Here is a 27,826-nt window from a genome sequence, read left to right as displayed (position 1 = left end):
GACAATGCAATTCACAAATTGCTTTGAAAACTTGGAACAAAGGGGAAAATCTCTCACAAAACCTATTTTAGGCAAGGGCAAAACAAAACTAACATATATACAAATTGATCAAGGAAACAAAGACAAACTAAAATAAGAAAAGAAAACAAGAACAAGGGAAGAAAGCATACCTTGATCAACAAAATGACCTCCCAAGAACAAGAAGCAATCCTTGAAAGAAGAGAAAGAATCTCTTAAAAAAAAAACTTAACTCCAAACCCTAGCCACGTTTTTGAAAAAAAACGCCATATGTAGCAAAATGCATATCAAATGCATGAAGAATCGGTCAAATAATGCATTCAATCTCCACGCCAAGGTTCTAGAAGCCAAAACGACTTAGGAAAACCAAGATTCGTGGCACTTCAAAAAGAAAATCGTGGCATTTCCTGAAACACGTGTTTGTTGTTAGAATGCTTTTGAACCAGCAAAACGTCTTCCAAATGGCATGAAAAGAGTTTGAAGATGCATTAAAATAGGTATGAAACCAAAATGCATTCTTCCTCCTAAGATTTCTCCACAAAAATCGTTTGAAATCTTCAACAAAATCCACCTCTATAGCTGGTCGGGTTCTTGAGGAAGAATAACAAGTTTAAAATTGCAAAGAACAAAAGAAATTGGGTTTTTAAAACCCATTTGCAAGTTTAAAAATGTTACTTTTCATTCATTAAGGCAAAATCAGGTTTGTGAGAGCAAACTACAAGTTTAAAATACATGTAAAAGGGAAATAAAACTCCCTTTACAAGTTTTAAACAACTCAACAGAAGACATATAAAAGGAAAATAAAATTCCTTTTACAAGTCACAAAAATAACTGAAAAATAAAACTTCTTCTAATAGGGAAATAAAATCCCTATTACAACTTAAAGTGACTTTATAAAACTTGTAATGGAGAAGAAAAACCCCTACCATAACTTAAAATCACTTAAGTGAAACTTTTTAAATAAATTACAAGTTTTGTTTTAACTTTATAATTTGAAGTTCACTTGTAATGTGTTCAAAAAGTTCCTACAATGACTAAAAAGCCAAAAAGCAACAAGGGGGACATAAAAAGTAAGTTACAAGTTCTATTTTTCATTAAGTGCACTTGTAATTAACTTTAAATTTCCCTACAACACTCAAACAAAAGAAAAATAAAACTTGCAACTTAAAGAAAATTTCCCACCTACAGTCAAGGAGAAAAAACCCAAAATTGAAAGAAAAACATAGCAAACGAACTCGAAATGTGATGAAATTTGAAACGTGGATCAAGGATGGACTGAGGATTAAGCCAATCCAAGAGCGAAGCAAAATTTTACCTCGGGAAGCGTTCCTTAGAGTAAAATTTTCATTTTTTAACAAAAATTTTAAGGGAGTTTTCTATTTTTGTGAATACAAAAATACGGACAACAAGACTTTCCTTACCTACTCAATAAATGGAGGTCCCCTGGCTTTCATATCCTTTATCCATTCTTAAGAAATTCTGCTCTAAGAACTATCCTTTTGCACTTTATTGATCATCTCTTTCCCAACTGCATAGTTAGGGTCAAAGGAGGAACTAGCTTGATTGTTGGTTGGGGGGATGGGTCAACCAATAACTTCAAGCAGCTTGTAAGCAATTCCACAAATTTATTGAGCTCGTCCTTATCTTGCTTATCCCTTTTATTCTTTCTACCAGACTGAAAGTTGTCGCTTGGAAATCATGCACATCCCCATCTCTACTAGGGGGTCCTGTCAACCTTTGTCATATTGTAGGCAGCTATAGTAGCCTAACCACATTCTTTTAGTATAAAAGGATGTCTAATTTCCACATATAGGTTCCCAAAACCACTATCCTCCATCAACCTTGATGTAGTCATCAATTTTGTGAGCTTAGAATATCTTTGTAACAATTGCCTTATGATATTATCAGCAAGCAAACTGACCAATACTATTTTTCTCCTCTTAGATAGTATTTTCCAACCATGAAGGGGAGGAAGTAGTACTAAACAGTATGAGAGTTGAGTGATGAAAAATGCAATGCTCTTCTCAATGGAGGGGTTTTAGTCACACTTTGCAAATTTATGGGGAAAGGAGGATTCTTACCCTTTTGAGCATCTTTGTTAGGCTCATTTTGAGAAGGATCTGGCAGTGGGCCAAAGGAATCAACATTGATTTCTTCAATTTCTTGTTCTCGTTCATTATACTTCTCTATTCCTTTCTCCTTATCCTTATTTTCTTTCTCCTCCACTCCATTGTCCTTTGGTGGACCATCTCCACCCCCTCCTGGTGTAGTTGTTTGGTGAGCTGGGGTTGGCATTGTGCTGGATGAGGAGACTCCTATCTAACTAGGGTTGCCCTGTCTTCCTGTCCTTTACCCTCCTTTAGGTTGAGCTTTAGAAGCCTCATCTTTTTTCTTAGCCAACCAAATTTGTGTTCTTTTTAGAACAACGGTAGTCCTTGTATCAAGGTATTTGGGCTCCTTGAGGCTCCAATCTATTGACACAATAGGCTTCATTTGAATGTGGGAGGTGTAGATTTGGTCAAACAAATCAGATTCATCATCCTTGACCCCATTTATATCCCATCCCAGTCACAATTTGCCTTAGAGTCATTCTCATCCAATTTCTTTTTTGACTTCATAGTCATTGGAGCAATCTACCTAGTAGTCTTCCATATGAGGGGTATGGTGGAATCCAAGTCCTAGTTGCAAATTGTTTTTCACAAAGTTCTTATTGTCAAATGAAAATATCACCTCATATGTTGAAGTTGTGTACTTCACAATATCTCTCTCAATGTTGAGAGCAGCTGATTGAAATTGGCATGAATAGTATCCAAGTCCAATGGAGAATTGGATTCCTTCTTTCTTTCTTTTTGCACATCCACTCCTCGAACTCATGGGCATTCACATTGCCCTTCAGTCTATGCAACAATATGATGATATCTAAAATTTCATCTTTGAAGTGTGACTTGTGTAAATTCTTAGATAATTGGGATTTCCATCTCTTAGGGACAGCAAACCAATGTCTAGCAAATGATGTTCTTATAATGCCCTCTCTTCTCACCGAATTGACCCTCTAATGTAGTGAAGTTAAAGTTTGCATAGACTTCTCTCTTAGGCAATCTGAAACAACCAGTGATGGTGGCTCTATCCAAAGTGACGAGTAAATTACTGTCATTTGTCGTGATCTCTCTGGTGTCTAGATCAAGTGATTAATGCACTCAAGGGCAAGATTTGTGCATTGCACAGTCGTGGGAAAGGTAGCTACCTCAAACAACCAATTTCTACAAGTCTTTTGTGCAATTGGAGCTTTGTTTGGCATTTTTATTCTTTCCCAAAAAATCTCCTAAATTGATATGCCCTAGTCGAGTATCACCAATTTTCAGCATTGTACCGGTCACACCGGACAGGTGCTCATATCTTAGGTATTTGTACTTCATCTTTACTAGATTTTAACTTAAACTTCTAGTCTTTAATTCTGGGAAAATTTTGGTAGAGTAACAGCTAGGTTACTCGACTTTCATTTTGGAAATTGTTTGAAAATGCTTATTAGAGTGAATGAGCAATTTGTTTACAAGAGTGCTAAGACTATGAACTTACCCATTTATGACTTCTAAGAATTCTTCCTAGCCAAAAAAAAATTTACTGTTATCAATCCTTTAACCACAATTCTACTTTTGTGTGCGCTAGAAACCCTCAAATCTCTTTTGTAAAAGCTTAGAATGATTCAATTTGGGTACTTTTTCTTTTTTTAAGTCTTAGGAATTAATTCACCCTCTATTCTAACAACATTCAATGCCAGTTGGGGTTCACCCCGCAGCGCAACGGTTGTTGCGACACCGTGTTGATATGGTGGTTTGTTGTTTATGTCCCCCCAACCCCAAATGGAATAGTAGATGGCAGGTTAATCTGCTCAACTCAGACTTCAAAGCGGACCCGTGCATAGGAGAGGAGTCAAAGAATGTGGCGTTGACCGAAAGATGTCGGGGTTTGGACAAGATGCATGATGTACGAGGGGGGTGTTAAGACCCCCACTCATTGCAGACATGGGTAGGCGAGCGTCGGAGCACGTAGGACGGACGTGGGTGAAAGGAGAGCTATGGAAAGATAAGGGAGCAAGCAGAGGGATAAGGAAATGGTGATGTGGAGAGGAGAGAAGTGGAGACATAAGGGAGAGCCATGGAGTGGAGGCGTATGAAGTGATAAGGAGTATGGATAGCATATCGAAGTGATAAGGAGAATGAGTGAAGTGATAAGGGTGTATGGAAAGATAAGGAGAGATATATGGAGTGATAAGGAGAAAGTGTTGAGTGACAAGGAGCCAAAAAGGAGCCAAAAAAAAATGGAGGTGTTAATACCTCGATATCAAATATATGATGTACTCGAGGATGGGGTCCCCCTCTGTGACCCCACTAATTCAAAGCTCCAATCAAAAGCCATCACAGAGCTAAAAAAAAAAAAATCAATGCTGGTCGGTGGCTCCCATTCGCACCATTCAAAAACCGCCTTTTTGGAAAGAAAGATCGGGCCTTTGATAGGTTTTTGAAACCTTGTCAGAGCTCAACAAAGGTTTCAAAACCTCGTTTGGTTTTCACTTAGTCTCTTTTCTTTGCTTCTTTCTTTTACTTTGTTTATTTCTTTTCCTTCACACACCTTCAAAAAACTTTGAAAAAGAAAGGGAGTTGTGAGTTGTGTCAGATGCCGACAAGGTTGTAACTTGTAAGAACCTTGTCAACTCCCAAAAGAGTTGTCAAAACTCACAAATGACTCTTCAAATCTTTGATAGCTTGTCTTTTCTCTTTTCTTCAGCTGGAACCTTTTAAGTTCTTGGTTTGGTGTTAGAGCCCAACGAGGTTGTGATAACCTTGTCAACTCCAGACAATGGTTCTAAAACCAACTAAAAGGGCCACTTTGTGAAGAAAAGTTAAATTCTGTTAAAGACTTTTTTCTTGAGATAACCTTATTCGGAAGAACACAAGGTTTTGAAAACCTCAGCAGTTCCCGAAAGGGTTGTGAGAACCAACTTAATGACTGATGCCAATTGCCAAAAGACTTAAACACTTTGAAGACCTTTGATGATCATTGAGAAGGCAAAGGCTTTGTTGAGGCCAAAGCGGGTTGTGAGAACCACATCGGGGCCTAACAATGGTTTCAAAACTGACTCAAAAGGCCGATTTCAGACAAAATGACTAAGTGTTGAAGGGTTTAAAGGGACTTAATGAAATTATGACAACATAGGAAGACTTCAAAGACCCCTAAAACTTTGACTTAATCAGTTAATGGGCAAAATAAGATTTTATAAATGGGGGAACAAAACTCAGTGCAACAAAAAGAAAGATTGATTCTACTCCCTAGACATCCAAGACAAGAAGCTGACCAAATGTGGTAAATTCCTTTCCACGACAGATTTCAACTTTCCAAGGTTCTGAGAAGACTGTATGGACTACTCTCTCTTCAGTTAAATTACAACTACGTTCCACGGCACTTCCAGGACAGGGATAGACATGTTTGAGGAACAGCAGACGAAGGGCCATTTTTGGGGGACAGGAGGGGATGGCACAGCATGTGTGTAGGGGAACTCCAACTTTTACAAGTATAACTAGAAAATAACATCATTTAAGTTTAGGCATATAATATATCAAATTCGATATTAAAATCAAATCAAAATGTAATTTCCAAATGAATAAGAAAAACTTTACTAGTTTGATAAATACAATAGAAATATTGCTATTACAAAAGAATCAAACACCGTGGTCAATACTTATTCTATAACTTGGAAATCTTCTATGAATGTATCATACAAATCATCATCTCAAGAATTTACAGTCTGAGTTTCATATTTTTTATGTTTTTATATCATACTTGGCACAATTTAAAGCTAGGCTTAGTGACAATTACTGTAATTTAAACAAATTGGTTGCTTTCAGTCCACATTTTCAAGAGTGCTAAAATCCATCTCTACAGCAGCATTGTCCTCTTAGACTGCTTTACCTATCAATTCCAACCAACTCATATCAATCTCAATTAAATATTTCTTGTTATATTCATCGACACCATAGTAATCCCCTACAGCTGCCTCAGGTACATCATAGCAAAGATGAGTTTGATATGTTTTCATTAAAAATTCTCCTCCCAAATAGAACTGTTTACCTTGTATTTATAGCACTACAGCTCCACTTTTCCATTCATAAAAATAAAATGAAAAATCTTAATTGATTTTCTATTAAAACAGTGAAAATTTTATCCCTGACATCAGGTACAGCCAAACATCCTGACAACCCACCTCTGTGGAGGGTGTCCCAGTAATTTTCCAGAAAATTTCTGGAAACATGGGATGGCCAGCAGTGTCCCCAGATGTTCCACTGTCCGGGGACAGGGGTTTCAGAGGGGAGAACGCATTCCCATGTAACATAATATTAAAATAGGAATGAAAAAGAACTCGCAATTTAGACAGAGAAGCCATGTACAATGTGTAAAAGAGGTCAAAAACAAACAACAATTGAAGACAAGAACATTAGAACAATATGTGGACTCCATAGAATACAAAGGCATCTACATTCAGAGATTTTTCAAGATAGCCATTGTACATTTGCAGAGACTTTTATTGATATCCACTGTATGACTCTATGTTTGGCACAAAACAACCTGATGAAATTCCTATCTCTAAACAAATACATAGGCATCCTGATACTGAGTGAAATGATAACAAGAAGTGTTCAAATTATCTATCTTATAGGAGTGGATTGATGTGAGTCACACAAACTTAACAGTCAATTCTAATACAAATTATTTACTCGGTTTTGTGCAAAGTTGTGCCTATTATTGCTAGTGTCTCTAGTGCTTCAACTGTCACAAAGAATCCTCCACTCATCAAAAACTTGATCATAGCTGTGTATGTTCTGAGACTTCTCAAAAAAAAAAAAAAAAATCTCTTGCAAGTCAAGTGTCTTATGCCCACATAAGCTTATATTATTCTAATTATGTAGGTCAATCACATAACCTAAGAAAACCCTACACACCAAATCAATTCATAAATGCACATTGACAAGAACCCACAAAGCCCAATCCATATATCAAGACACAAAAACAGGTTGTACATAAGTACATTACACATTTCCTGAAAGTCACCTTAATCAGCATCAAAGCTGCCGATGGAAACAAAGACAAGTTCAAAGAAAGAGATGAGGTAAAATTTGGAAACGAGAATAATAAACCTGCAATTATCACAGTCCTGGAATCAACCTCGTCCATGAAATAAGCATGATATCTCTGTTTGGAACAAAATTTAAACCATGTACAAATTAGAAATAGGCTGTTAGGTAGCATGTGAGCTTCTAATGACATCCTTTAAAAAATGAAATGCTTCCATTACTATATTGTGAATAAGATACCTAAAGAAAAACTGAGATTTTAGTTTAAATCTCTAGAAAAGAAATGCACTGCAAAACAAAGGGGGATGGTAATATAAAAGTATATCCACAAGATAATGTATCATTTCAGCAGGCCATGTCCATGTTGTGATCATGAAGAATGAACAATTTTAAGTTGATTGAAAAGAAAGAATATGTCAATGTCCACCTGTGTCCAAAGAAAGCAAATGGGACACAATAGATCAGTTACAACAAAGAATTTTCAAGGTAAAGAGAAGGCTGGGAGCTGAAAAGGTATCTAAAACTACAATAATAAAACAATATAAACACGATTAGGTGGCTAAAACCAATAAGAGGAAACCATAAGCATATCATCCAAGTTGTCATGTGCTCAAAGAACCTACAATGATGGATTTGCCTAAAACTGGCTGAAGAAAAACTGAGATTTTAGTTTAAATCTCTAGAAAAGAAATGCACTACAAAACAAAAGGGGGATGGTAATATAAAAGTATATCCACAAGATAATGTATCATTTCAGCAGGCTATGTCCATGTTGTGATCATGAAGAATGAACAATCTTAAGTTGATTGAAAAGAAAGAACAAAGAAGGCAAATGGGACACAATAATCAGTTACAACAAAGAATTTTCAAGGTAAAGAGAACGCTAGGAGTTGAAAAGGTATCTAAAACTACAATAAAAAAACAATATAAACACAATTAGGTGGCTAAAACCAATAAGAGGAAACCATAAGCATATCATCCAAGTTGTAATGTGATCAAAGAACCTACAATGATGGATTTGCCTAAACCTGGCTGATTTCAAACCAACCTAGCTCAAGTTAGGCTAGCGTCTTGCCAGAACCTAACTAATTTGGTATCATGAACCAGACCAAGGCTGGTCCAAACCTACAAATCCTAACCTGAATTCAACTAGCATCTTGACTCTGGCCTACGAATGTCTTGGGTATGCTCAAACCATTGTTCCACAAAGTCTTGGGGCAAGGGAACAAGAGGACAAGACTCAGAGAAGACCAACAGAACAACGGGAGAATGGCAGTGCAAATATACATAGTACTTCAAAAAATATTTATAAAAAAATGCATAATGAAAAACAAATGAAACTTTTAAGTACTAAACACATCACATTGTATTAAATAATGAGAATGCCAAATATGGATATATTTTCAAAATTGACATACAATTGGCCAATGGCCCAATGCCTCCAATCACCCCCAATGTTTGCACCAAACTCCTCATCACTTGTACTACTAGACTCCTCAAGATCAATGTCCTCCAAAACAATACCAACCAACCTTGTCTATGTAGCATCATCATCAACCTAGGTTGGCTCCACTAGTTCTATATACCATCAAGCTAATGGACTCTCCTTGCACTTAAGCATGTTTGAGACAATGAAACACAAGCATTACTTACAACTACAATCTTCTTCACCCTCCTAGAGGTAAACATGTTCTTCTTAATAGAGTGGTTGAAGCTACAAGTAGATCAATTCCTCTTAGTAGCAAATGAACCAAAAACCTAGGACAACAAATAAATTAGTGGTTTTCAAAGAAGTTGGCCCATGCATACCCCAACAAAACTGGGTAATGCTATGCCATTGTCTCCCTACAACTTGGCCTGTCTTGGCTATCCCTTATGGGTGATAAATTTTACTACTCCACAAATCATGCCGAAATCTGCAGAATTGCACATCTTTTGAATAGCCTTCATGAACCTGCCACATTAAAATCTTGTATAGGGGTAATTCTTCTAGGCCTTAGCACATACCACATACCAATTCATTTTCAATGCATAGGCACCCATGTGTAAGGGAGTGTTGAATTTCTCCCATCTCTGATTTATGATGGGCTAAAGATGCTAATTGTAGAACTACAATGTGTGGTCTCCCTCTTGGCCGTCATTTGGCCAAACATATTACCAATGCACTAATAGTCTAAGACACCTCTCCGAGCCAAGGTGCCTTAGTGTCCCTATCTCTAGTGAATTTGAAATCTAGACTAATGATGGACACAATGTATTTCAAGGCAACCCAAAAAGTGTGATGTCCCCTTCTAGTTGACATCAGTCAGCTGTGTAGATTGGCCTATCATTGACCCTCGTAGGCTAATGACGTTGGATAGAGGATCCCTTGAGGGATGCAGCTTCTTCAGTGGTCAGAGCTCTGCAGGATTGGCGTTCGTTTGAGGTCTACAGGACTCCGTTTGCAGTACTTAATATTTATAGTAAGTTAGAGATGTTAGAGATGGACCCCTGCTATTTTTAGTAAGGGGGTATGGTCATATGCAGTTTCCTCATGTCAACTCCCAATTCAAACGGCATGCAAAAATGTTGAGTAATAAAGGAGATATTAATGTTTATTTGGCTAAAATAAGCATTGATGGTTATGAGCTTATATTATAAAGTTATAATATAATTAAAAATTATAATTTAAGTGACTTAAGTTCAAGGTCGAATCATCATAGGAAGGGGCCTAATTAATTATTTGTTTGTTAGCACGATTTCATAAGTTGAAAATAATAATATTAGAGAAGTAATGTTAATTCATTTTAATGAGCAATTAAGTGTTTTTTGGAGGATTATCCAACCCTATTGTGAGAAGCTTATATTCTTCTTGGAAATCGTACAAGTTCATTATGATGATTGATATTTTGTTGAGAGAATTGTCTTGCTTGGCTTTGCAGAAGGAACTGGGGTTTCTACAGTTTGTCTAGAGTATCGGCATTGGAGAACGTGAAGACTTCATTGCATCAACAGTCTGAGGGTGTGGAATATTCATCCAGATTTACTCCTTGGGCTGGCTTCATTCAGAAGTTGACATCGTGCTCATTGGAAGATTTATTCTCAAAGTTACTGCCAGGTTGAGGTCATATTTGATGGCAGGTTGAAAACATAGAACAAAAGATTTATTTACTGATCATTGAGGGTTATTTCATTGCTTTTTGCTGCAACAACACAGCCGTACCATCATACTTCCAAGTTGGTACGATTTATTGGTTTGAGGGCTTAAAAAAATCAATAAAATTCATCAAGGGAGACACCTAGCAAGGCAAGAGAGATCGACATCATTAGCTGAAGGAATTGAAGCTGTTATAAGGGATTTCTAGCTGCCAATACCTTGCTTTTTCGGCCAGCAAGGGCTTCAAGTGCTTTTTCTTCAATTAATTGGTATGTTTCTTGATGTGGAGTCATTTTTGTGCAATGTATTGAAGCTGAATAAATAAAAGTTGCCTTCCTTTATCAGAATTTAGTTAGATTGAATGCTTGAAGCATTATTTCAATTCATGTATTTTCTTTTTATGCAAAAACCATATCAAAACTCAAAACAATGGCAAAAGACGAAGCATAAACAAAACCATCAGTTCAGTTCAGCAGTAGAGCCTGTGAAGGGTTCTTACATAAATTGTGACTCTTCACCACCTCCTTGACCTTCTTCCCCTACTTCTAACTTAAAATAAGCCACCAATTCCACTCTAGCATCACGTCCATTAGTTGCAATGCGTATTACAACTCAAGCATCCTCTCCAAGATCATGAAGTATGACACATATCTACTCTCTACAAGTTTCCAAAATTCCTTCTTGTTTGCAAATAAACACATGCACATGTCTAACATTATTATTGACCTCTTTGATCTAACAAATTTTTTCCATGCCCTTAAATTCATTATTCATGGCATGCACACAACAAGTAGTCCAACAAATATGTTTGTAGGCCACCTTAATCATCTTCCCTACAACTCCGCACACATGGGCATCATTTGTCACTACTTTCACCATATTCTCTAATTTAACTTCTTCAATAGCATCTTTAAGGATTTGTAACTAAAATTTGTTGGCATGAGACATTGTTCTAGAAGAGATCGGTGCTTGAGAATTGTTTAGGGGTTGTCATTGATGGCAACTCAGATCAAAAGTGTTATCTGGTATGTGCAAAGTCATTCTACCGGAAGTTTTTCTTAAGTCTGGAAGGTGGAACACAGTGTTCGGCAGAGTATGAGTACATTGAGCAGAACTCGATTTTCGGTGCACATTTTTGTTCGCGGTGGAAGAGGTAGTCGATTTGTTGGTTGGAATTGCTTAGTCCCCAATCCTAGCTTTCGATGTTAATTCTGGTGTAAGTTTGATGATCCGGTATCTAGTATTTCAAGAAGAACAAGGTTATTTTGGTGTAGTGTGTTATGTGAAATCTTCGGGATGATTTTGTTGATTGGTGCCGTGTTCGAGGTTGTTGTGCTAACTTATGTGAAGCGTATTATCAATTTGTTTTGGTTCGCATGTGTATTGGTAATCGGATTGAGCCGACCTCTTGTTACACGTTTCATATTTTGTGAATATGTTTGAAGCCGACATGTTGGTGACCAAATCAAGTGTTGCAGATATATAAGACCGATCTATTTGAGCATTTTGTGGATTGATGTGAGTGTGCGAAGATTGTATAAGCGTTGGTGCATAGTTTCATGTGTGCTATCCTTGGATTGGTGCTCCAGTATATGACAGAGCAGAGCAAAACAGAGAAATGAGACAGAACAATGGAAGAAGACCTTTTGTGCTTAACCGTAACTACATTTTGGCATGTATAGATGATATTCATCAGTTCAGACAATCAGTTATCATTTGTAATCATTTGTAGGACAGTGAGTCCTTCGAGGGTTGTAGCCCTCTATTGTAATTGAGAAGTGTGCTTGAATACATGTGCATTCCCTTGTAATATTATTATATTCCTAATCACAGTATCATACTATTGTGGGTCTCAATCCCACCGTGGTTTTTCCCTTTCTGGGTTTCCACGTAAAAAATCCAGTGTTATGGTTTTGTGCTTGCGTGTGTTGAGTTTCTGCATTTTACTTTCATTCTTTTGCATCTAGTGGTTTAAGAATCAGTTAAAGAAAGTTAAAAACTGCAGAACACTGATTCAAAATTGGTTCGAAATGCACTCAAAAAACACTTGTAAATGAGTTTTAAAGGTCCAATTACAAGTGCAAACTTGTAGTTACCCATTACACATATGAAGTTGCATGTTTGTTCTCCACAATTGTAAGTTAATGCTCTTGTTTATCCCACACATGTAATGCAGCTTCCAAAACCCGAAATTCACTTGTGAGCCCATTTTTGCATCAATTTATCTCTTCCCTTGTCAGTCCGGTTTGCACACACGATCTACCAAATCAATGGATTAAGGCATGGGCCTTATTTTGCAAGCAGATTTCAAGAATGGAGGATGATACAATGAAGAGATACAACAACAATTCATGGTTGAGAGCATAAAATGCTTTCAAGACAAAGATGGTCATAACATGAAAAGAGGAGGGCAGCCCTTCCCTCCTGAAAAGCTAGTACTACCCCAAGCAAGAAGATAAGGATGCAAGTTCGCATTCCGATTCAAGATGTCTTTACCAATCCAGAATACTTCAAGTTCTAGCATCCTGAAGCGACATGAAGATCATCATAGACAAAGGATGATGCAGTTAGAGTCGTGTCTTTAGACACATGGAATAGTTTTAGTTATGCATTTGTAATTTTGTTTTGACAAGTTACATGTAAAAAATAACTTTGTAATTGCAAGTTAACTCATTACTTGCACTTTTGTAATTACATGTAAAGCAACTACAAGTTGTGTTTAATTAGGACTGTAGTTGGAATAGGTCATAGTTAGTTATTGAATAAGTCTTGGTGGTTGAGAGAATTTCTCAAGTTAGTTGGGATCCTCCAACCTTTTTCTCGTCACTCCTCTTCTATAAATACTTGAGGGGTCTATTGTAATTTTTATCTTTTGGCAATGCAACAAAATTCTGCCAATTTGTATGTGCACTCTAAGACTTTGAGCTCAGATGTAAATCAGAGTGCTTTCAATAAAAGAGGCAACTTGTGTTGAGACTTTGTGCCAATTCAAGTTGTTATGTGACGACATTTTCTAGAGTTGATTGTGAATTTTGTTCTATTGTGAAAGAGGGATTTGAATTCAATCTTGCAGACTTTGAGCTGCTAATTGTATTTAGAGTTATATGTTTGGTAATCAGATTTGGTCTTGCAGACTTTGAGCTGCTTATCATATCTGAAACTAGTGTGGAAAGCTAAAGTGGGAAGATAGCTTGTAGACTTTGTGTTGCTTCTATTTTTAAGACTTGTGCATGTGAGTTGAAGTGCATCATGTAGTTAGACTTTGAGTTGCTACATATTGTGCTTAGTTAGCAGAAAATCATCTAAAAAGGTTGATAGGAGAATAGATAGTTGAAGACTTTCAGTTTTTTTCTGTTTTCCCGTCCCGGGGAAGTGACAGAGGTCTTTGTACCTTCATGGAAACTTTGCTTCCCTTTATGTTCCAAAAATCCTACAAAGAAGTCTCATTTCTGTATTTGTTGTTATTTATTTCCAATTGCTATTACTTTTCTGTGAAGAGAAAAGAGTATAGTTTTTCTTGAAAGAAGAAGACAGATTGATGTCCCACCCATATTAGATTAGTTTGGTTTGTAGATAGGGGGAGCCTTCCCTTAATTAGGAGAGTTTTACTCACACACTGTGGTTGAAACCACAATTTTGTAAATTTCCCCAAGTGTACAAAATTTTCAACCAACAAAATTATATATATGATGTCGACTTTGCATTTGTGAATTAAATAAAATGTTTTGAAATATAAAAAATTGTTAAACCCGCCACCCTTGGTGAAAAGACGTGTTAGTTATAATGAAATCGATCCTTGGTGAAGAGACATGTTGATTAATGACAAGCTGAGTCTTGGAATAGACATGTTGCTTGGAGTCACCCACGTATGGGTACATTTAGATCGAATCTCTCTCCTCAAGCATCGTATAAGATAACAAGCAGATCGATTAAAATATACAGCAGATCGAGTCATCTACAGCAGTTCGAAGTAGAAGATTTTCGTCTCTCCTTCACACTACATTCAGACTTGGGCGTATTCATCATCTTCATCAAGGAGATCAAAGTTAATATAATAATTGGCACAATTATAGTTGCAGATCGGCTTTGATGGTGACCTCATATCTGGCTGTGTGATAGCCATATTGTATTCATTTCATTAATTATAAGAGATTTATAGCTGGGTTTTTCTCCCTCATGTTTGAGGGTTTTCCCAGGGTACATGCTGTGCATTTGTTATTGAATTATCTTCTATCTAATCTGATCATAAAACTTAACATGAGGGAGTCACAACTTTTCATTTCATGTTTTTTGACCATCCACTAACTTAATTAAAATTTAATTATATTTAATTATGCTTGTATATTTTAATTTTAAATTTTATTATTATTATTTACCATTAACTTGTATTTCAAAGTGAGAAAATTACACTCCAAATAACCTGCAGCCAAAATTTCTTACAAGATTCATATCAACTCTGAAATACTATGGCAGCACCCAGCATTCTAAGAGCAGTAGCAATAAACCCAAGTTTTGGCTCATTATGTGCCCTCATGTCCAGAATAAACTCAACACTACTGCTTGAAGCTTCAGGTGTCCACAACAAGCTCCTTAGTAATGGCAGCTAACAATTGTGAACATCAAACACTTGACAAATCTGCCTCTAGAACCTCACATCCCACTATTCAGCTGTGCATAGGGTTTATGGAACATTTACGATATACATAAGGGAGTTATTACGCCCCCAACAAGGAAGAAGTATGTAACCCTAGAATCACACGCTCTGCTGAAAGCTGTTGAAGACAAATTTTGATCGCAAATAAAACCCACGACCTGCTAAGGAAAAGCCACACCCAATAATGTCTTCATACCTTTATCAAAATCTTCATGTAAATCATCTTCCCATCCACATCAAACTGTATTTCATTGAAATCTCCAAGCATCCAAGTGAATGGATCAAACTTTCATCAAAAAAAGCTTCAAACTCTGAAATTTATCTTTGAAAAGACTTCATAAATTTAATACCATAACCATTTAAGTGCAGATGCAAAATCTGAGTGACTCCACCAAATCACCACCTAGGGAGGAATATTTCACCACCGAAACTGACCTTCCCAAGAGGGTTTTTATCCTCCAAAGGCTGAGATGAACCACATTCAATCTCTCAAACCACAAGGGTCTCAATAAGAGAAATGGAATAAACTGCATAATGCCAAATGAGCTCCCAACTCCCTTTTATAAGCTTTTTTTGAGAACTTTTCGGTAACTCTTTTATTAAATTACTTTATTAATTAAATAAGCTAGTGTCATGAAGCTATTCTCACAGGAGCTGGTGTAAGGAATGGTCTGAGCAAAGACCTATGAAATTATCATCAAAATCTGGAGCCAAACCAAGAGAAAAAAAGTACTAAGTGCTAGTGTCCTAGAGTTTTGCACTATTCAAAGTCTAGAACTGTTTGCCGTTGTCAACTTTGTCCATTTGTGCCACTGACATAGTCTGAAACCTTTGGATCTGCACCTAAACACATAAAAGAGGGGAAATTGTTGTGTTGTATATGGGCTTGCCTTGGTCAAACCAGTGTTGGTGTTCCCACCTCCACAACAACTATAGTGATGATAATAACAATCGTGTGCTCTTAGGGGAGCAGAGGCAAAGACAAATAACATAAATGATAATGATTACCTTATATGTGAGGCCCTTGCTTGAGTTTGACACAAGGTGTTGATGAACTCCTACATGTGTTAGTACACAACATGATAATAACAATAAATAAGAAACAAAATTGCTTGATTGCAAATGACAATGTGCTTGATAATATCCTCAAACTTCTTAGCTTGATTGATCTTAATTGATTGCTAAACAAATTGATTAAGAGATTAAATAGATTGTCTAGCTAGGCTTTTCAAATGAGGAAGGGACTCACATTTATATGCGATTTACACCTTTTCATAGACAACAATTCGGGAAAGGCCAACTACAAGGTCATGTTAGTTAAGAGCTCGAAGCTAACATTTCAACCTTCGAATTGGAGCCAAATTAGCGAGACACTAGCATTGGAAGCTAATGTCTGCAATATTTGACTATTCAAAGGGCCAAGCACTATAAGATGTGACCAGCATTGCCAATCTGAACTCGGGGCAAGCACATTCACATAGGACAAGTCACGCACGCCTGTTGTGACGTATTCACACATCGCCCCATTGCAAATGGGGACCCCTACTTTTTTTTGCTTTCCGGGGTTTGTTTCAAGGTTTTTTAGGGTTTGTCTGTTAGCCTTTGCATATTGAGTGTTGCCAGAGGGATCACTAGGATGGCAGGCTCTACTTGAGCCAGGGTGAGTCCACAGGGCCCCAAAATTAGGGTCTCTTTGAGAGTCTTCCTTAGGGCCTGGTTTTGCTCTTGTTGCTAATTGTGTCTTGCTCAGTGAGTGAGTATCATCCTTGAAGGTCTGAGCTAGGTCAAGTTGGTGAGTGATGAAGTCTGGAATGTCATCCTGATCTTCAAATGCCCTGAAATTTGGCTACGTCTGCAATGTCTTCCTTATCCTGAATATTGACTAAGTCTAGAAAACTGAAGAATCCTCCAAAAACTAGATTTTGCATTATAACTCCTTGAGGTCCAAAACCACTCTCAAATTTCCTAACAATATATATGGAATATAACTTAAAGTATAAGTCTTTCTTATACTTAAATGTTATATTCCATACACGAATCTTGACGGAAAGACCAGAATGTCAAATTTCGCTCCTGACCCTTCCAAACGGTCCAGAGCGAAATTCTCCATAAGACATTCTACATTGCCCAAAGTCATGAACTAGCTCATTCCCAAGAATTTGTGAAGGTAAAACACTTATTTCGAGTGAAGAAATGTGAAAATGAAATTAGGATTTGAGCCCAAGGATGATTTTCACTCCTGACCCTTCCAAAGCATCCAGAACAAAAATCCTTGTAAACCTCATTTTCTTCCTTGGTTTGGTTAACTTTTGGTTTCTAAGGCATGATAGCGAATGGATTGAGGTGTTCTTGCCTTGAAAGGTGGTTGGACACATGAGAAAATGAAGATTTTTTGCCTAAAGGGTGATTTTTGACCCTGACCCTTCCAAGGGGTCCAGGGCGAAATCCTCATTTTGACCCTCTGTTTTGCCTTAAGCACTAGAAGGACCTTGTTTTGAGCTAATTTGGTGGTGGATTGCCTTGATTATGGTGAAAGGAGGTTGGATAAATCAAGTTTGAAAAAGAATTGAGACAATGGAATGTGAAATCAACCTAAATTGGAAATTTTGCTCCTGACCCTTCCAAAGGGTCCAGAGCGAAATTCCTAGATGGCACCCATTTCTTCCTTGTTTAGAACCAGGATCTTAGTTTCTAAGGCATATTGTGAAAGTTTGGACATGTTCTTGCCAAAGGACGTGATTGAAAGCATTGAAATGTGAGGTTTTTTGTCCAAGAAAGAAATTTCGCTCCTGACCCTTCCAAAGGGTGCAGACCAAAATTCCAAAAATCCACCTTTTCCTTTCATTTTGTGTCAAGCTAAGCATGGATAAAGATGAATAGAGCTTAGAAGGACCCCTAGGCATGCCTTGGAGTTGATTTTTTGCCATCAACAATGATGATTATGAGCTAGGACATGAATTTCTTCTGACCCTTCCAAAGGGTCCAAAGCGAAATCCAAATGGGACTTGTCCTTGGCCATGGTCTTCAGCGAATTTCTCTTTCTAGGCCTTCGTGGGGTCAAACAAGTGTTGTCTTCATGAGGAAGGAGTCCAATGGTGAGAATCATGGCATAGCAAGGGAAGAAAGAGATGGAATTGTGTCCTAATCTTGAATTTCGCTCCTGACCCTTCCAAAGTGTCCAGAGCGAAATTCTCCAAAACCACCCTTTTCTCTCAATTTTATGCTAAGTCAAGTGTGGGTCAGGATGGGGTAAGATTGGAGAAGTCCTTGAGCAAAACTTTGAGTTGCTAGTGATCCGTGAACATGAAGGAATTAAGCCAAATCAAGAATTTCGTTCTTGACCCTTCCAAAGGGTCCAAAGCGAAATTCCTAGGATCACCTATTTTCCTTGCAAATCAAGTAAATTTTTTTGGTTTTTATGGCCTAGATAGGAGTGAGGCGATGTATCCTTGTCTTGGAGGTGGATTAGAGTTGAGAGAATGAGAAAATAAGCTCAAATCATGAATTTCGCTCCTCACCCTTCCAAAGGGTCCAGAGCGAAATTCTAAAATCCACCTATTCCTTTCATATTTGTGCCAAGCCAGGCCTAGACAAAAATGATAGAAGCCCTTGAGATTGCCCTTGAATGGATTGTTGTCTCCAAAAATGATGATTTTGGGCTAGAGGAAGAAATTTGCTCCTGACCCTTCCAAAGGGTCCAAGGCAAAATTCACCAAATGTCCTTTTTCTTCCAAATTTGTGCTAGACCAAGACAGTGATCAAGGTAGATTGGGCTTAAAGATTGCCACAAACATGTCTTAGAAGGGGTTGTGAGTGAAAGAAGTGAGTGTTTTGTCCATGACCAAAAAATTCGCTCCTGACCCTACCAGAGGGTCTAGGGTGAAATCTTTTGAAACTCCTATTTTTCACCTTGTTTTGGCCAAGCGAACAACTAATTGTGAGATAATGTTAAAAGAGGTCTAAATTGGGCAAAATAGCAAATTTTGCTCCTGACCCTTCCAAAGGGTCCAGGGCGAAATTCTTATAGGGCCTGTCCCTGGGAAGGATTTTGAGCGAACTTTATTTTGAAGTCTTCTTGTTGATGATTTAAGGTGGAAAATGCTTTGTTGAAATGAACATGTCATATGTACTTAATCACCTTTTGGTTTATTTTGCAGATGGAGAAAACTAGGCCAGGGCAAGGACGACCACTTCCAGTCCATCATCAAGGATGACCAATTCCAATCCATCATCATCAAAGACGACCAATTCCAATCCATCATCATCAAGGACGACCACTTCCAGTCCAGCATTTCAAGGAAAGGTACACCACCCATCCATCACGTCAAAGACAGAGGATAATCAAATAAGGTCAGTGTAAGGGTCCGTTGAAGAAGCAGATAGTCTCAAAAGAGTTAATCAAAAGTAACTTCTCAGCATCATCAAATTAAACATCAACCAAGTTACAAGTGTCAAACAAGGGCATCCCAATCATCACTCCTCCAGTCGGATTGGTCCACCTCAACATGACCAAATTCAATGTACCTAATTTATCGGAGACGGCACAAACTTCGAGGCACCTACCCCTACTTCCTATTGGTCCTCACCCCTTGAATGTAATTTTCTAATTGGCTAAGGAAGTTTGTTGTAACAAACCCTAATTAGGGTTTCTATCTTGTAATCCTAGCCATTCATTCTAAATCAATCAGAGTCGTCTATTTGTAAAGGGTTTCTCTATATAAGCCCCGGCTCCTCATTTGTAAAGGTTAATAGTTGGTTGATAGAGAATAGATAATAGTGAATAGTCAAAGAATAAGAAATAGTTGGAGTAGAGTAGAAAGAGAAGGCAAAGATTGTTGCCAAGATGTTGTAAAGGACTTGTAAACTTCATTGAAGAAATGGTGAATTCTATGGGTCGATTCAACAATTTGCATGGTCTCTATACTTCTCAAATTTGATTTCATGTTATTAGATGAGTGGAAAAAATGTGTATGATCGATGGTGAAATATGTATACCCATACTACTAGCAGTTTGTTGATTGCAGACTTGCCTTGTGTAGTCAACTGGAATCATTCAGCTTAAGCTTAACTTCAATTGTCACTTCTTCATTGATATGCATCAACCTGATGGTGTCCATGCTTGTAGTGATGATCTGAACATCATAAAGCTTTCCTCAGAAGATCGCACTAACCTTGTGGAGATGGTCCCGGGATGTCAAAGCAAGACTTAGTTAGAATTTCATCAAAGGTCATTCATTTCTCTTACATTCTTAGTATTAGAAATAGATCTCGTTTCAACCTTTCTCCTTTTTCTTTTTTTTTCAAAATCAACGGCCAGTAAAATCTCACGTTCTAGCAATATCCAAAGCAAATCAGACGTTCAGGCAATTAAACGTAAGTGCCCTTGTGATTCCAGCAAAATCACATCATACCACGATAAGCTTATCCACACGTAGAAAACCTACATAACAGAACCTTGAAGTTCCTCCGATTGATCCTTCTGCGATATCTTCAGCATTCAGGAACTTTACTCGAGAGGATAAGATACCTCAGAGTATTTTATTTTGTGTTTGGTCGTGTACAAAAGAAACATCAACAACGCCAAAATGCGTGCTAAACACAACGTGAAATTGTGAGCATCAACAATTTATGACATGACATTAGCCCCACTTTAGCAAGGGTGTGGGCTTACGCCCTTACACACGATAAATTATAAAGAAATCGAGGCTAAGGAACTTAAAAACCCACAATATCATTCACGGGAAAAACAGAACATGAAGCAAACACATACAGGGCATATAGCATACGCAAAGTAGACATGAATCAAACATGAAGCAGACATGTAAGGTACAAAGCATATACGCAAGACACGAAGCAAACACACCAACCATGCAAGACATGGAGCAAACACAAAACACGCAAGACACAATGCAAACACATAAGGCATGCAAGACATTTACGAAGCATATAATGAAAATGTTAGCAAACAAAGATTTCAAGTCAGTGAGGTAAAGAGACCTTGGTATGAAAGGTTGTCTCAATACCGAGCATCATCCCCTGAATATAACAAACACATAGAGGAACTTAATCAATACATATAGCAAACACATGTAAGAAATCAATATGTAATAAACATACACAAGAACATAAACATATGCAGGAACTCAATAAAACGCATGCATGTACCTAGTTAATGCAAACACACAAGGTTACATGACTCTAGCACTAGCTTGCTCTGTGGCTATGAGTCATGCATACCAAAATGCAGTCAAGAATCACAAGCTAGCAAGCTGCATTATGCTAGGTGACAATGAGTGCATGACTCGAGCACTAGCTTGCTTTGTCGCTAGGGGTCATGCACATTACAAAGCCCCCATGGGTCTACCAAATTGTGTTATGCTAGATGACCATGGATGAAAAAACAAATCTATGAATTCCATTGATAAATGAGTTGTGTTATGTTTGGTGAACCATAGACCACCAACACCTCAGGGAGAATAAACAGCAAAAGATCACAAACTAGCAAGCTACAATATGCCAAGTGATCAAGGTTAGTCATATGAATTCCACTGGTCAACAAGTTGTGTTATGTTGGGTGATTCATAGACCACCAACACCTCAAGGAGCGTAAACAACAATAGATCACAAACTACCAATCTGCATTATGCTTAGAGATCAAGGTGAGTCATATGAATTCCACTTGCCAGCAATTTGTGTAATGATAGGTGATTCAAAGCCCACCAATTCCTCAAGAAGTGTAAATAAGAAAAGATCCCAAACTTGCAATATGCATTATGCTAGGTGATCAAGGTGAGACATATTAATTCCACTAGCAAACAAGCTACCTTATGCTGGATGATTCATAGACCACAAAAACTTACAAAAGGAAGACTGATAACCATGCCTCATGGGGCATCATGAAAAACCACACCACCACAACATCAATATGTCCACAACCTAGGAGGCCATATACCCCCCCCCACTTTAAATATTAGCATAATACTATGCTAACATTTTAAGGAATATGAGAAAGAAGAGAAGGGGAACCTCAAGAAGGATACACACCTCCAAAAATTGTTTATCCATCCCCCCAGTGCATAGGCAAGGACAACTACACTAGAGACTACTATGTCAATTCCCAAGATAAAGCATGATTGCACATAAGATTATACCACCATGAATGAAAATGAGCCCCCATATAGAGCTATGAATGTCATATAGTGAGGAGCAACATAACAGCAAAAAGTTTGATTAAATATGAGAGATGAGACAAAAGAGAAACTCAATGTCACTTGTCATGTGAATGATACCATCATTAAGAAGCATTTGTACCTCTCTCTTGAAAGCATTACATTCACCAATGGCATGGCCAAGCATGTGATGATATGCATTAAAAGAGAGATTTGTTGATTATGTTTGCAAGATTTATGATATGTTCGAGAATGAAATAGCAAGAAGCAATCTTATCTCATTATGTAAAAGAATTGGTGCAAGAGAAGAAAGGTGAAATTCAAAGTCAATAGAGTAATAGGCAAATTTCAGGACTAAAGGGCTAGGAAAGATAACACATTTAGGTTTGAAGACAAGTTGCAAATACAGGGATTTGAAGTCAATAGGGAAAATGTTGGAAAATTTCAAGTCAAACAACAAAATACTGATCAGTTAAAAGAAGATAATGACGATGAACTATTGATGTTGACGAAGTCGACCTATTGCGAATGAGGATATCTCCGTTGCTAAAGAAATGACATGTAGCTGAAGATGACAACAATTGTTGTCAAAGACATTTTAATCCATTCTACAATTCACTGAAACTTCCGGTGCATTCAATAAAAGAAGATAATATTTTATGCATTACTTTTGCTGTAGTCTAAGATTCTTAGGAAACTAAATTTAGGGATCTATATATTAATTAGATGTTTTAGAAGAAAGCCAATCGCTATGTTTAGGATAAGCTATTTTTTGAGATTTAGAAAATATCTTTGGAGAGAACGATCTGTGATTTATTTACTCAGATTTTGTATTTGTTTTATTTTAAAATGTCCAATTGGAGAACTGCATCTAAGACATCTTATTTTAGGCAAATGTTTAGGTGTTTTTTATCCACTATTTTTCGATCAAATTCTATATTAGACACATTGTTTCAGTCTGTTTGCAATTGATTGAAAGAAAAAAACTCAGATTGTAATTCAGACTCAAGGTGTTAATGTTTGATCAGATTTAGAGGTTTATAGTATGCTTTAAAAATTATAATCACAGTTCTCCAAATATATGTAATTTCAAATGATATTATTGAGATGGGTGCAATCTGAACATATATCGATCTGCTATTATCTTGTTTAAAATGTCAATTCAATAATGCTTAGAGATAATGCAATTCTAATATTGATTCGAACTGTATATATATATTCGCTGATATATTTTCCGGAATGATTGCAGGTTCTGTATATTCTATATGTCTTGCTTGGCACTTGTGTTTTCTGTGTCTCACAAGAATTTGGATCGATCATAATATACGATGCTGATGGAACATATCTCCCGTAGAGACATGTCTCTACGTGAGACATGTTAGGTAGACCGATCCAATACACAAATTGTTAATGCATTAGTAGCTTCTGCAAGATAAGGCTTTCCTAACCCGTTAATCTCCTCTATTCTGTTTTGGTTTACTCATCTATGCTATTAGATTATCTGATTTACGCTTTCCGAACTGAATATATTTATCAGACTGTAACTTTGATCTTGATTATGATATTGATATTGGATAACGATGGATTAGATCGACGACTTGCTTAACATAGTTAAGCGTCGATCTAAATGGAATTAAGTTATCAGGCTTATTTACTTTGACACCGATTTACTATCGGGTGTGTTTACCAATGTGTTATCATCTACAATGACACCGATTTACTATCGGGTGTGTTTACCAATCTGTTATCATTTACAATGACACCGATTCACTATCGGGTGTGATTATCGATCTGTTATCATTTGCAATGATACCAATTCATTATCGGGTATGTTTACAGACTTGTTATCATTTACACCAGCACCGATTAGTTATCACCAAGTGGATCGGTTGCTGTTGGTAAGAGTCACGACCAAGTGACATCTTGGTCGGACATGTCTAAAAGACATGTCCGATCAAGGTGCCACTTGATCGTGGCAACCTTACTATATATACATCATTCAAAAGAAAGGAGATGACATTGAAATCGATACATGTTCATCCTCCATACCTGCAGCAAACGAAAGAAAATATTATTGTCACAGTAATAATACTAAAATCTTAAATACACCATCTAGCATATAACTTGTTCATTAAATTGGAAATTGCAGTAACATTTACATGGTATCAGAGCCAAGTTGATCGAACTTGAGGCTATTCAATTTTGTGAATAATTTAAGAACAAGGTATCAGAGCCAAGTTGATCGAATTTGAGGCTATCAGATTCGAAGACAGACTTGGAGGTGGAGATGATTTTTCAGCCTGGAAGTTCAAAATCCAGATGATCTTAAAGGAGAACAAAGTGGATTCATTTGTTCAAACTAAAAATGGCCAACCTGAAAATGAACCTAACAAAACAACATGGATTGAGGGAAATGAAAAGGCCATAAAATAATAGTTGATGGGGTGAGAAACAACATAATGCCCATCATAAGAAAACATCAGACAGCCTATAAAATGTTCAAATCACTTGAAAGCACATTTAAGATATCAAATGCAAGTCGAACTCTGCCATTAAAACGAGAAATAAATCATATCACCATGAACAAGGGGGAGACAATCAACACCTACTTTATGCGGATATCAATTTTAAGAGACGAACTAGCAACTCTGGATTACGAGATCCAAAGCAAAGAGTTAACACTCATTGCTCTAGATGGGTTGCCTAGTGGATGGAGTACATTCGTCCAAGGCATCAGTGCAATGTCCAAGTATCCTAAGTTTGAAAGATTAAGGGACGATTGTCTCCAAGAAGAATCAAGATTGAACAAGATGGGAATAAAACAAAAGAACATAGACGAAGATCTTCAAGTTCTAAATACTAACACAAATAAGACATCCATGAAGAAGCAATTTAGGAAGAGGAAGGGTCATCAAGGCAAGAACACTTCAAAGAGAGACCTATCACATATTCAATGCTATAGGTGCGATAAGTTCGGGCACTTTGTTGCAGAATGTCCAAAGAGAGCCAAACAAGCCACATTTGCCAGAGCAGGAAAATCTAAAAGAGAAGATGACTCCCAGAACTATGTCCTCTACTCAGCACTTACAACTCATGCATCAAATAAGTCTAACTCCTGGGTGATCGACAATGGCTCATCCAGACACATTACAGGGTTTAGAGAAGTGCTAGACTCCATGACAGAGGATAATGATGAGGAAGTAACCATCGAAGATGATTCCTCACATCCAGTTAGAAGAATTGGTTCCTGCACCATCAAACCAAAGACAGGCATATCATTGCAACTCGAGGGAGTACTATATGTCCCCAGCATCAAGAGAAATCTAGTCTCCATATCAGCCCTAGAAGATAACAGATAAAGAGTAACCTTCATGGAGAACAAGGTGTTGGCTTGGCCAAGACATTCTTCCATCAAGAAAGCTAAAGTCATTGGTCAAAGACAAGGCTATTTGTATGAGTTGTGCACAAAGCCCAACCTAGCCCTAATTCATGAAGCAACAAATGCAAATGAGGTCTGGCATAGAAGACTAGGCCACCTGAATTTTAGAGCTTTATCATCTATGGGAAACCTTGTCACAGGTTTACCTAAGTTGAGTACATGGTTGGGAAGATTACTGAGGAAGATCTATGCCACATTGATACTGCTGAGTGTCCTATGCGTGGCATATGGGCTCAGCATCTCACAGATCTTGGTTATGTCAGATGAAAACAGCAACTAAAAGTATGTGTGTCAAAGAGCAACCATCAAATGAGATCTAAATCTTCAAGTGCAAAGAATCAGTAATGAACAATTGCTAGATTGCGAGGAAGACTAATAAACAAAGAGATAAGTAATCCATGTTTGATTAATGATTATGATTTCATATGTAGTTATTAATTCATGCAATTACATTATGCGTGTTATTTGTGAATCAACATTGTCAGTAGGTGTCCGCACAGGACAAGCTACATTTGAATATCTTGTTTCAATCAATGTACTATGAGAAACTTGCCCCTTACATGCAGGACATCTTTAGAATCACAACTAAAGCAGTTAAAAGTGATGAAGAGCTTGTTGCTCTTTAGGCTATAGAGTTTTGATGTACTATTTGTGATGAAGAATTCAGGAAGAATATGGAGGGGACTTTAGTGGAGATTCTGAAATTTCACATTTCCATCTATAAACAAGTATTTGCCTGCAGAAGTGCAACAGTCCATGAGGAAGCAATGTTGACCATAGGGGCTCTTGTTTATGCTACTAGTGGTGAATTTGCTAAGTACATGCCAGAGTTCTATAAGTCATGTTTTGCAGGTGATCTTTTGAGATAAAGAAAGGACAAACCAAGAAGCATAAGAGATTTCATTCAAGGGAGAAAGAACTTGATGCTTGCAGTCATAGGACTGAGTTGATGGCGGTAAGTATTCATCGAAGAAGAAGAACCCATACAGTTTGTCCTTGCGATCTGGTTCTTCGAAGAGGAGGTCAGATGGTTGATATCAGATTCAGAGGGAGTCTAACATTTCATCAGAAGCAACCTTAGACAAGGAGGTCAGAAGGTTGATATCAGGCTCAGAGGGAGCCACACCATCATGACGATATGCTTAATGCATTCTTCTCTGTGAGAGAGAAGTTTGAGGAGCAAGCCCTTGTTAATACACTCTTCTCTGTGAGAGAGAAGTTTGAGGAGAAGGCCCATGTTCCACCCTCTGGGAATAGCCATGATTGATGTCATCATGTTGGGTACCGTGATGAATCGTGTTCCACCCTCTAGGAGTAGCCATGGTGGATGTCATTTCATAACTATATTATTAACAAGGATTCCTCCCTAGCTAAGAGGGAGTGTTGATGTTGTAGTGGCCACCCTTGTGAAGGGACAGATGGTCATTGAGGACCAACCCCTTGTGAAAGGGTGTCTCCCTCATATATATAGAAGATGCAAACTCATTCTCTGATCCATTCAATTTATGTGAAGAGCAGTTTATATATTAGTTAGAGCAGATCAATCCTGTGAAAAAGGCCAATCAGATTTGTTCTTGTGAAATTTGCTTCAAGGAGTGAAGCAATATCTATTGGGCACGTATCTTGCATTATTGCTAGACATATTTGATATATAAAGAAGACATTTTTATGGTGGGTGTTTCTCCCTCGAGTAGGAGGGTTTTCCCTTGGAGATCAAACTGCAGATATTCTGACCAAACCTCTTTCAGAGTGAAGGTTGATCACTTCAGAAAAGGTTTAGGTATGATAGAAAGGTAATTTGCTTTGTAATCTGTATTTGCATGTTTAATGTGTAAACTTCTTTGTCATGACAAGACATTTTTGGATTTTATCCCTTGGGTTCATATCTAAGAGGTGACAATCTCTCAAGATAATGAACACTTGTATGGAGACATTATAAGGTGACGATCTTATAATGTCCAAACCAATTATCATGGTGGATCTCTGGTGGATCATGGATGAATCCATGATTGTGTTGTGGTAAAACATTCATATGAAGTGTTAGTGCACATACCACAACTTGGATAAGATGAGAATTTAAATATTTCTCATATGATTATCCTTAAGTATTGCGTGTTTAGGCAATACTGATATCACGTGCTTAGGTGATATCCTGTCATCAAAAGATTGACATGATGGACATTTGTGTCATGTGTCTAGGTGATACTTCATATCATGTGATTAGGTGATATGACATTTGTATAAAATGTTTGTGCACATATCACAACCTGGATAAGATGAGAA

General features: G+C 37.4%; 1 protein-coding gene across 3 annotated transcripts in view; it reads right to left on the bottom strand.

The window, feature by feature from the left end:
* The window catches only part of LOC131078811 (uncharacterized), a 195,654-nt gene that overhangs the window by 117,221 nt on the left and 50,607 nt on the right, over nt 1-27,826 (bottom strand). For all 3 annotated transcript variants that reach the window (XM_058016578.2, XM_058016577.2, XM_058016579.1), the window contains exon 4: nt 7,209-7,263. In XM_058016578.2, coding sequence (XP_057872561.1) covers nt 7,209-7,263 — 55 coding nt within the window. The remainder of the gene's footprint in view (nt 1-7,208; nt 7,264-27,826) is intronic.

The sequence above is a fragment of the Cryptomeria japonica genome, chromosome 2, assembly GCF_030272615.1.
Source record: "Cryptomeria japonica chromosome 2, Sugi_1.0, whole genome shotgun sequence".
Classification (NCBI taxonomy): domain Eukaryota; kingdom Viridiplantae; phylum Streptophyta; class Pinopsida; order Cupressales; family Cupressaceae; genus Cryptomeria; species Cryptomeria japonica.
Note: the sequence above shows the minus strand (reverse complement) of the source record. Positions and strands in the feature narration are given on the sequence as shown.